The sequence below is a fragment of the Lissotriton vulgaris genome, chromosome 3_1 (genome assembly GCF_964263255.1).
Source record: "Lissotriton vulgaris chromosome 3_1, aLisVul1.2, whole genome shotgun sequence".
Lineage (NCBI taxonomy): Eukaryota > Metazoa > Chordata > Amphibia > Caudata > Salamandridae > Lissotriton > Lissotriton vulgaris.
The window spans coordinates 192,324,598-192,336,450 of record NC_141689.1 but is presented as its reverse complement, the minus strand read 5'-3'; the positions used below and the strand labels follow the sequence as shown (position 1 = coordinate 192,336,450).

The window sequence follows — 11,853 nt, the reverse complement described above, 5'->3', positions numbered from 1 at the left end:
TCGGCACCCGGCTGCCCCTGTGCCGCTGAGGGTGTACCAACTGTACCTACCCGACCCTGGGAGACCCCTGAGTCTATGCCCAGAACCTTAACTCTGCCAGTCAAGTACTTACCCAAAATCTGATAACTCACTTTTTTCCATAGGGTAACATTGACTGGTTTCACTTGGAAATTCTTCTAAGTGTGTAGTTTTGAAACTTTAAAAAATTCATCTAAAATCAGCCAAACTACGAATTCCGATTTACTCACCTGTTATCAGGAGAGATCCCAGTGCTGGATCTTGGTACCCAGCACTGACCCTGAAAAATAATTCTAACCGTACTTGAATTTCCTTCCATAGGATAACATTGCCTGCTTTGAGCTGAAAAAGTTTTTGTGTCGATTTTTGAAATGTACAAATATTAGTTAAAAATCGCCTGTATGACATAAACAAATTCTTTCAATTCTTTACAGGAGATGCACCAGTGCTGGATCCAGGATCCAACACTGAGAAAGAAAAAGTAACAATAACACTACTTACCTGCTAAGTAAATTTCCTCCCATAGGATAACATTGGTGATTCTATGTGAAAAGGTGTCAACTTTCAAAATACAATAATATTCCTTAGAATTCACTACTGTAAACAAAACGCTTTTATTCAACTGTTTACAGGAGATGTCCCAGGACAGAATATAGGATACAGTCCTGTGGTTAGAAAAGTAATCCATAAAATAATTAATTGCATTTCACTAGAAATTCCCATTGAGCTCAATGTAACATTGTGTTTGAACTTGTGCTGCCTATTGCAACAACTGAATCTATTGTACCCAAAAGTCTATTGCCTATTTTGAAAAGTACTTACCTAAAGTAACACATTCTGAGAAAGTATATTTTGATACCTTGTTGGTTCTAAAATAAAACAACTGTATGTTTTTATACAAAACATTGGCCTAGAGTTCAGTTCTTGAGTGTGTGAGGCCATTTTCTGACTGAGTGTGTACAACAAATGCTTTACACTGTCCTCTGATACTGCCTTACTGCTCGACCAAGCTACCTCTTTAGAGAGTAGGGTTATATCTAACTTTAGCCTATGTCAAACCTTTCGGGACGGTGGACTCTGTGCACACTGTACCTTACTTTGGTCCAGTATATACAGAGCCACGTTCTTACACAACCCAGCTAGGATAGCACAATGGGGCGGGCAGGAGGCAACCAGGTGTTCCCGGTGTGATTTTCCAAGTGCAGACTTAGTACATATATTCTCCACCTGTCCACGTCTTGATATGCTAAAATCCTCAATTAGGACATTTTGTGAACATACCCTGGACCTTAAAGTTAAGTTAACTCCAGCCGTAATGCTCCTTGGGGTTGATAACAGCCAGGGGGCAAGCTATATCTCACCGCTTTCTTTTTCTTGCTGTGGCAGTTTTGCGAATCTGTGTTGCTTCAGCCTGGCTTGATCAAGTAGCTCCAACTTTTCAGCATTGGCTTGCCAGGTTACTTGCTGTATTTAATTTGGAGAGAGGAATTTACGAAAGAAAGGGCATGAGAGGGAAAACTCTAGGCAGACGTATATGGGCACCTATTTATAGCTGGAAGGAATTGCAGCCCCATAATGGACCCTAGATATTTGAAAAAGACTGGTATGTTACCATTGTTGTGATATATCCCCTCTGTTTACTTTTTTTTCTGGAATCTTATACTATAGGATAACCGTTAGAGCTTCCTTTCAGCAGTGGACAGCTCTCAGATTACTTATCTATTCCTTCCCAATTGGAGCTAATAAAAAAAAAGTGTGTAAAAGAAAGTGTTTATTTTGAAATGTCGTACACAAAAGGAATGTTTAATCCTCATACGTTAATGAAATGTGTGTACATAATTGGTGCTGTTTATAAATGAAAAACTGCAATAAAAATATATATATTTTTAAAAATAATAAAATAAATTGTACTTGTGTAATCGACCTCTGACAGGCCTACATACAGCTGTCTGGCGATGGTACTGAACCCACTGGGCTATCTTACTGCCTGGTAATTCCAAGCACCCGAGGATGGCAAAAAGGTGCGGTAGGGGAGAGAGAAATACATCTGGCATGGCGTTAGTTGTAATAAAGCTGCGACACGTGCAGTGTGCTCCCAGTAAAAGCCTTGCGGGTTTAACCTCTTTCCTCGAGACCTCAGCAACTCACAAATCTCACAGCAATAAAGATTGGGCGCCTTTTAATCTGGAAGGATGTGGAAACGTAGAGAACGCTAAAGGATTCGCGCTGCCTGTGTGGGTTGGTGGCACCATGAAGCAGACAATTTATCTTAAGCAAATCGACTGCAGCGCTGCTTTTTTATGCATTAAACAAAAGTGAAAAGGGATGGTTTCTCCAGAGCTAAAGATCACAGGTCCATAGACCCACGGGCACACTGTGCTCAAAAGCTGCTCCAGCCCCTCGGCTAAAAGGGCCCAACACGTCACATCAATTGTCTCTTCTGGTTAGTGAAGCGTCTATCATGGCGAGTCCAGTACTCAAAAGCCTCAAAAACAGCTCAAAGGGCTAATGCACCTGCTAAGAGGGTCTGTATACAAGACGTTCGTCACAGGTCTGACACAATCCTAAAGCAGCTCAGTAAATTATTGAACTTGCAGCAGAGTGCGTGTTTGTGTGAATGGGGGCGGGAGAAATACCAGGCAATTACAGTCTGTAATCTCAATAACTGGTTTGATAGAGGGTTCAGCGTTTGCTGCAGTGATCTGTGGTACCTGCGACCCGTGAGCGTGCACTATCCCTGCGTAATACCTGGCTGTTAATGCAAACCAAAGTCAAATCGAGTCAAACAGCTCAATGAGATGTGCAGTAACATCGATCTAAGTGTAGGACACAGCTTTCAATTACAGCCGAGCCCAATCAGCCTTTCACCCACCCGATGTCGATAAAAATAAGTCTGCTTAGTCAAATAACCATAAATGGTTTTAATGTAACAACCAATACAGAGTTCATTTCATGGCGAGTGTTACATGCACATTTGAATACTGTGTGCTCAATGCTAAAGTAACGGGCAGGGAAGGGGACTGCGCACTTAGCGCCAAAGGCGTCTTCGTTATGGAAGTTCTTGCCCTTCTGGCTCTCCTACTTCGTTCTGCACGGTGGCAACATGTTTGGCGGAGGCACCCCGACCGCGCCACCCTGCATCTTCTAGCAGCCGATCCACATGCTGCTCAGCGGCGCGAGCTCCTTCCTCAGTAAGCCCTACCTACATTCAGGCTTGGCTCCTGCCCCAAGGCACCTGGATGCGGAGCGAAGTCTCCACAACGGCCCAGGCTCTGGGAAGAATTTACTGGTTCCCCCACGCACCTCCGGCCACAGTGCTGGTTCTGAGCACAGTTAGAGCCATCTTCTCTGGCTCTAGGAACCAGCTAAAAAGCGCCCACCACACACAGTCAAGCACTACTATAAAAAGATGTGCTCACCGACTAATTGAAGGAGACAGTATAATGTCGCAATTAAAAGATCCAGTCCTGATGGCCGGGCCCAAAATGAGAAAGGGCGGTAACAAGGAGGGACTAAGAAGCCTCATTATCAATCGGAAGCCAGCTTTTACCATGGACAATGATGCCAGCCGATGAAAAATATGGGCGGGGCTTCCACACAACTTCTAAAAAATACCCTCATACAGCATGACTCGCAAAGTGAGCAGCGCTTTGCGCTGCAACGCTAGGAGAGACCTAAAAAGGGACAGTAGAGGAACGGTGCACATTTGCGTTGATATGCGCCAGGCAAACAAAGCCATTCAGAGGAAGAGACAACATGGTCCACACATAGTGGACATGATCATGTAATTGAATAGAGCCAAAGTGTTTTCCTGTCTTGACCTGAATAAAATCAACTCAAGTTGGCGGAGAACTGCAGGTACATCACTAAAATTTCGACTCATGTTGGTTTGTTCAGCTATAAAACACTGAGTTTTGTAGTATATTCAGATGCTGAGATATTTCAGGATGTTCTTTGTTGAGTAATCCAACCTGTTACACATGCTTTTAATTACAGTGATGACATACCCGAGTCACTAGATGGCACATAACATTAGCACTTTAACAAATAAAAATCTGTAATAATCTCCCACCAAGTCGCAAAGCACAAGCACTTTATAAGAGAAATAGTACCAAGGAAGAGAACGGAAAGGAGAGAAGACCTGGAAATTTGAAGAGCCAGATGGGTGACACTCCGCTATGGGGCAGGCTGCAGAGCAACGGTCAACTGCAAACATTAAAATAAGCCACGTGTCAAATGATGGCACTTATCAATTGCACCTTATCAGAACTTTTAATCTTTATGAATTATGGTTTCTTTCTAAATGCTATTTTATTGTAATGCAATGGTTTTAATTAACTTATGCAAATAAAATTCAACTACCAACTCTGTATACATGTATTTATGTAACCCTAAGCGCATTAACCTTTCTAAATATGTAATCTGTATTGAGCATCTGATGCATAAATACATAACTCTCACCATGAGTAACGGTAGTAGCTAACGTCTTGTCACCTACTACCTTGTTACTATAAATTTCGCATGTAAAGAGTTCTTTCACTCTATTGTAAAGTGCTCGGACACCTCTGGGTGTTGTCCACGCTATTTACAAAAGCATGAAAAACACAAAAATCACAACATAGAAGAGCCACGTGGCCTTCAGAAAATAAACTGAACATTTACTAAGAATACCTTGGACCTTTCAGAAAACCCGTGTAGCCTAGTCTTTCTTCTATCTTGTTTCGACTCGGGGAGGTGATCATAGAGTGGAAGGAAAAGAACAGCTGATCGTACGTTGTAGAATGGCGTCATGACGTCACCGTCGATAATTTTACGTCACAAAAGGAAGTATTACATAGGTGCAGAGCAGTAGAGAAGAGCGGCGAGAGGAAGCGTGAGGTGCTGCAGTCACGCGAAGCAGCTGGAATTGTGGGGAAGATAGTCAGGGGACTTGGGAGCTTCCGAACCGGCCGCCGTCAAGGAAGGCTACGGGTGGTAGCGAGGGACAAAGCGCGATCGCGGACGGAAACACCGCGCGACCGGAAGCTCATCCTTTATTAGCACAACAATAAGCGGCAGGAGCCGACGCGTAGTGCAAGCCTCAGTGCCTCCCCCGGTGGCAGGCTCCGCGGCGGCGGCCCGCTGTGCCGGTGCTCCCCGGGGCCCGGGAAAGTGCGGTAAAACAATAGAGACAGGGCCCGCGGGAGCTCTGCCGCGGCGCACCCAGTGTGCCTCTGTGACACATATACAAGTGCGCTCTGTCTCCTGCGGACACCGGCTGCTGTCCGCGCCACACGCCGGGGCTCAGCTGCCCTCCCGGCCGCGTCACTGAACCTGGGCCCCTGACTAAGAAGCGCCATCTAAAGGAACCGGGTTTGGCGAGGCCACCGAGCCCCCTCTGTTACTCAGCCTGGGATGTCTGCCAATCACTATAGGGTGAGGGTCCCCCTCGCAAATCCCTAGTGAAAGAACTTCACTCTTCCTTGGGGAAATAGGGCTCTCCCTTCTTATATCTTCTTGAAGCAGAATCCCTTGGGTTAAGAGACTTTCCTTCACGTTGACTGTGTTGATCCGACCCCCACATATCCTTCAAACAACACCTGGGCAAAGGACCCCCACCTTCCTTCATCTGCTGAAGGTCCCGTGCCGCACCTTGCGGCCCTCTCCAGCATGGCACACCAGCAGGTGACCAGTTCGCAGAAGGCCTTAATGCTGGAGCTCAAGTCCTTGCAAGAGGAGCCAGTCGAAGGTTTCAGGATCACCCTGGTGGACGAGTCGGATCTCTATAACTGGGAGGTGGCGATCTTCGGGCCCCCCAATACCCTCTACGAGGGGGGCTACTTCAAGGTAAACACCTCTACCCTTGTGTGTCCCCCCCTGCGCTGTTGCACGCTCACGTCACGGGGTGGCAGTCACGAGCCCCGCCGTACATTGTTTGTTTTGTAGGTTGCCACTGGCGTAAGTGGCGCAAACATTGGGATTACAAACATGGGGATTTTACGCGTCCAGCTTTTCACTTAAAGCAGGGTAGTGTGCGCCTTTAAAGATCGCTGCCTCGTTAGGTTAGGCGAATAACACAACTGAAAATGTTAAACCAAGCTTCACGTATTTATTGCACAAACGAATTCTTGTTGACCTAAATCGGTAGTACTAAGATTTGTTTACTTTTATTGATGGTTTCATGTGTGATTACTCTTGATATAACTTTTAACTGTACATTTCTTTGACTGCTTAGAAAATATATACTTTATGGTTAAGGGGATGTTTACCAAATGACTTTCGTTGCCCCAGTTAGACTACAAGCTATCTGAAATCGAGCTGTTGGTTTTAGAAAAACACGATCACGCATATTCACAAACAAGCTTTCCCGAATTGACACGCCATTCTTAACACAGGCATCACACTCATTACTCTTTCTCCATATACCCGCCCCCCGTATTGTTCTCATCCATGTACCCAGTTCTGCCGCTACATTCTGTAGAGTTTTGCTTACCTCTTTTCGGCAGTGTGTACTATAATTGTATCGGATAGGTAGTTTGTGCTTCGATATATTTTCACATTTTAAAATGCCTCAAACTCCCGCGCCATCAAAACTGTCCCTGATATAGCGAATTTCTTAAACAAAATATATCTAAAGCTTAAGTAATGTTCTCCGACCGAGAAATGATCTTAAGAGCAACCGCATTTCCTGTGGTGCGTAGTCCTTTGTCCTACGACTGAAGTTACTAGCATATGTTTTTATCTTGCGGGGTGAATACTTACTTAATACCCCTCAAACAATGACATTTTTAGAAAGAGCCAACATTGGATACCAACTGCTACGATTCAAAGTTTCCTTTTAACATGCTCTAAAATCAACTTTAGAAAGTGTTTGTAGAGCTGGGAAGTAGTTCAGTCTCTTATTTTTTTGTAATGCCGGTTTGCAATGGCGATTTGTTAAATTTGACAGGAAAAGTTTGCACTTTATCCCTTCAGATTGCATATTACATTACGTAGGAAAGCAGTTTTACGTCCTATCTAAGCAACCTGTGTGTGCCATGTCCTTGCAGGCCCCTGCTGTCCAAAGGGCTGCCAATGTGGAGTGTGTGCCTTGCGATGGAGTTGCGGTAATGGTAAATAATGCTTAGGGGCGTAATGGATAACAATAGAGAATGTTGGGTTGGGAGAGTGGGAATATTTCATTTTAATCCCAGATCAACCAGGTTAATTTATTTGATTTTTAAAGGTGTGATGGGCCCCTTAAATACATGCAGGATTGAAAGACCGCTCTAGTATGTATTCTGAGGGGTTATTGCCTCTCTCTCTCCGCATGAGAATTCTTAGCTTCTTGTACTATCCTCGTTTAACAGTTATTTTTATTTCACATCTGGTGATACTTGTGTGGTTTTGGTCCCCATAGATGGTTTGTATTGGTGATTGACTTTGTTGTGTCCACCGCTGCCCTCCCCCCGTTTTGAAAGGTAAAACCTATCGTTTAAGGAACTCTTTATTTATGTATGTTATGTGCCCATCCCTGTCTGGCAGTTGAAGATTCCAGTGCTGCTCAGAGTAGCCCAGATGATGAAGCATGACGCCTGAAAGGGTGTGTGAGGGCATTGTAATCCAATAAATCCCGAACTTTGAACCCTTTGGGTCAAGTTGGTCATTGTCTCCCTTACTCTTGACTCCCCCATTGAGGAACAGCATAACTTTCGTTTTCAATATTGCAAACAGATGGCCCCCATAAAGATAAGAAATTGCGTTGCAACAGCCGCAAAGTAGACGGCCCTGTCCGGATCAGCCAGACGAAAAGGCGTCAACAAAATAGCCTCATTTCCAATGGCAGGCTCCCCGTTTAGCATAAGCAATGACCCAGCCAATGGAAATGAGGGGCGGGGTTTCAAGCTCCCTTCTCAAATTTACTCTTCCAATATCTCTCGCCCAGCAGCGCTGCAAAGTCAGGCGAGACCCTAAAACCCTTCTTTTATAGAACATATCTTGAAATGTAGTGCAAGATGAGTCTCTTGGGTGCAATCTTCACTTAAAAATGTATCCCACTATTACCTTATTCCAGCTTGCCACTGTGAGGCATGTGATTTATTGCTTGCTAACATAAATTACAAAAAACACAGTTGGACAGAATGCAGAACAATGTCTTACATTCACCCCAGTACAAAGATCTGGTCCTAAATCCATCGTTTTTTTGCCCTCCACACCACCCTAGGTCAGACAATGGCTATATGCAAATTAGCCTTGACCCTGTGCCTCATGGGAACAGTCCAGCCCGAACTACCAAGCCATGTCTTTCCCAGACCGGAATCAAGCATTCAAGGACCGGTTTCTGGCTATCAGCCTTCTTCAGCCTGGATTGCTTGACTCCAGTGATGTGGAGAGCCTGGGACTCACGTCTGAGCATACCCAGCCCACTCGGGGTGAAATTTGCCAGAAACTGGTCCTCGGAAGCTTGTTTCCGGTCCAGGGAAGGCATGGCTTGGCAGTTCGGGCTGGACTGTTCCCATGAGGCACAGGGTCAGACTGATTTTGCATATAGCCATGTCTGAACTGGGGTGGCAGAGTGGGCTAAAGAGCGGTGATGGATTAAACCCAGATCTTTTGACTGGGTGTGAGTGTTTGATTCAGATGCTAAGTCCATCACCACCCCCTTTTGTACTGCTAACATAAATTAAACAGTGATGGTCATAGAGTGAGCATGCTGAGACATAAATAAATAAATAGCCAAATTAATGTGGTCTACTTCTGGAGGTGGGTTTCACTGGTGGCAGGTTCGTTACCTACTGTCGCTTTTGTACCCTGTCACTCACCAACACAACCATTTATGTACCTTCTCAGTCACCCATTCATGCACTCTCATTTACCATTTACTGCCACTGACTCATCCGCACCCTCACCATTAGACACTAATTCATCCTATCATTCACCATTACAGCTTCTGACACACCAACTCACTCACCCATACCGATACTCACACAGCAACTCAATTACTCATACATCCACACAAAAATTCACACACCCACTCACTCTTGTATACACCACTTGCACACCCAATTCTCAGTGGGAAGGGTATGCCCAGATGTGGGTACCGTGATTGCTATGCCACCAGATTCAAGCTGGCTTGGCTGATGCCCCAAAACCGTTCCCAGAGTTCTTGTTTCCGGTCAGGGTGGGGTGGTGGGGGCATGCTGAACTGGCAGTTCAGGATGGACTGTTCCCAAGGGGGGGAAGGGGAACAGTCAAGACTGATTTGCATATGGCTAGGTCCAAACTCGAATGACGTGGCAAGCTAAAAAACTACGGATTTAACCCGGATCTGTAAGGGGGTGAAGGTTTGCTTTGGTCTGCATTCCGTCCATCGTCCGTTCTTTTTGCCCTTAGTGGGCATTAGGTCACCCACCCTTAACTGTGCTGGGAGATTGGCCTGGGGATGTGGTATGCAAGTCGCGTGCCCAGGGGGATGGGGTGACTGCGGCAAATATCTGTCTAGGGAGCGGGGGCGCATATCCCCCCTACAGTAGGATTTTGCATGGCCCACAGAATGGGGTACCCATGGCCAAACCCTGTCCGGGGAGGGGGTGCATGCCCTCCTACAAATATCGCTGGGCCCTGGGGGATGGGGTTCCCCAATGTAGGAATTGGCGGGGACTCGTGTTACCCCTCCCATGAGAATTTTGCAGAGGATTGGGAGCCCCAGAGCCAAAATCTGCACGGGAAGGGGCCACATGTGCCACCTCCCCTTTGTTTAAGAGTGGCCCTGGTGGAATGCCCTGCAGTGACCCCCCCCATACAGCCTTTAGCAATGTGCAGTGAGGGGTGGTGGCCATAGGGCATTGTCCTGGGGACCCATCCCCCAGGGTGATTTCTACAAAACAAAGGTGAGGTGGGGCCTAGGAGGGCATTGCAGTAATCCAGGCAGCTAATGACCAGTGCTTTTTAGGTTTCGCTGGGGGACTGAGCCGTTAGGCTCCTCCTCCAGAGAAATCTATTGAGTACAGTAAGCACTATGGAACACGCCCCCCGTCCCATTGGCTAGCTCCATAAATGGAGCCTAGCCATTGGACGAGGGGCCTGTCCATCAATGCCGGACCAGACACGGGGGCGTTCCCGAGATTCTTTGGCTTTTGCCGACGTCACGCGACGCCGGGAACGCCCCCGAGTCTCCTCCGGCCGGGCCGTGCTTGCTGCTGTCCTGGGCATCGTGAGTGTTTTTCCCCGGCACGTTTCCCGCCTCCCTCCCGCCGTTCGTGTTCTCTCCCGCCCCCCTCACGCCCCCTGTGTCCTCTCCCGCCACTCCCGCCGTCCGTTCCTCTCCCGCCCCCCCCCCCGTGGCCTCGTAGGTGCTGCTGCCATTTAAAAAAATTTTTTTTTTAATCCGCGGCTGCCCACGCCGCACTTGTGCCAATTTTCGTGCCTCACGCCCCCTGTGTCCTCTCCCGCCCCCTCCCGCCGTCCGTTCCTCTCCCGCCCCCCCCCGGGCAAGAAGAGAGAGAGGAGCCGGCGCCCGTGCCTGACGGTGGGTGGGGTTGCTGAATCAGGAGAGGGAAGTGAGAGGAAGATGGCGATCTAACTCCTCCTCCGCTGGTGACCCTGCGCGAGAAGCCTCGAGCGCACAAAACTTCACCGGCGGCTCGCCTCGCCTCAAAAAGAACAACAAAGCACCGGCGAGGAGCTGCGTGGAGCCGCTAAAAAACCCCCACAGAGAAAGCGGTAGGAGCAGCAGAGCCCGCCTGAGTGCAGCGGCAGCAGTGGGCGTCCCGGGCAAGCTCTTGTAAGATCCTTGCAATTAATCCCGATTTCCGATTGGTAATTGTGTATTTAAATAAATAAATGCAGCCCACGTGCTTTGGGAGAGCGAGCGCGGCGGGAGGAGGGCTTTTTTATGTCCAAACGGGAGATGGTTCATCTGGTTGGGGGAGTTTCTCGCTGCTGGTGTTTCATGAAGTGGTTTATGGGAGGAATTGGTTAACAGAGACTAATAAGCGGGTATAGCGCAAATCCCGTGTGTAGTAGAGCTGCGGGCAGGGGTGGTTTGGTGTGTGCAGTGTGTGTTGTCTCTGTGTGGACTTGGATCTCAAAACACAGTAAGGGACACAGTATAGGAGAGCGAGAGAAAAACACTGCCCTGGGAAAAGCTCGGGCTAAGGGTGACCTCCTTTTTTTCACGGCCGATTGCATTGCTTGGTTTGGTCTATTCTTCAGAGGTCCCCCTTCCTCCTCCTCCTTTTCAGAAGTTGGCCTGCAGGGGAAAGGGCTGGATTCAGGGTCTGATTCGCTCCTAGGAGCAGGGAGGAGGAGGGTGTCGCGTTGCTGCTGCTCCAGGCTCTCTGGTGGTGGTGTGTGCGTGTCTGATGAAGGGGCTGCCTGGAAGAGGTGTTTAGGTGTGCTTGACGTATGTATGTTAAATTCATCAGTTACGTCAGAATTATGGAATAAGTGTGGATTGAGCATTTGGAAACACAAGTGGCAGAAATATGGTGACCCTAAGAGGAAGTAGGGGTTACTAGAGCCCTGGGACTTCCTAATTTTTCCTGTTTTTAATCATACTGGCTGCTAGCCAGATAAGTGTTAGGTGTACCAGGCAGGTATTTTTAAAGTTTAACCCTACCCCCACTCAATACCCTATTCCTTTTCCAACAGTGCTCCCATGCATCTCATAGGTTGTAGCACGCCTCGTTCTGCAACGGCCGGGAAGAACTCTCTGATGAAGAATACCACCAAGGCAAGCACTGTCACCCCTTTGACCCGGCCGACATGGCGAGCACTGTCACCCGCAGAGTAGTGAGTGCAGATTAAAGAGTGACTAGGGAGTGCTAGGGAGTGCAGAGTGACTAGGGAGTGCAGAGTGACTAGGGAGTGCAGAGT

General features: G+C 47.4%; 1 protein-coding gene across 1 annotated transcript in view; it reads left to right on the top strand.

Moving 5' to 3' along the window:
* The first annotated feature begins 4,812 nt into the window (after positions 1 to 4,812).
* Positions 4,813 to 11,853, top strand: part of UBE2R2 (ubiquitin conjugating enzyme E2 R2) — a 205,281-nt gene continuing 198,240 nt past the window's right edge. The window contains exon 1 of the mRNA XM_086960306.1: positions 4,813 to 5,844. Coding sequence (XP_086816432.1) covers positions 5,668 to 5,844 — 177 coding nt within the window. The 5' untranslated portion in view covers positions 4,813 to 5,667. The remainder of the gene's footprint in view (positions 5,845 to 11,853) is intronic.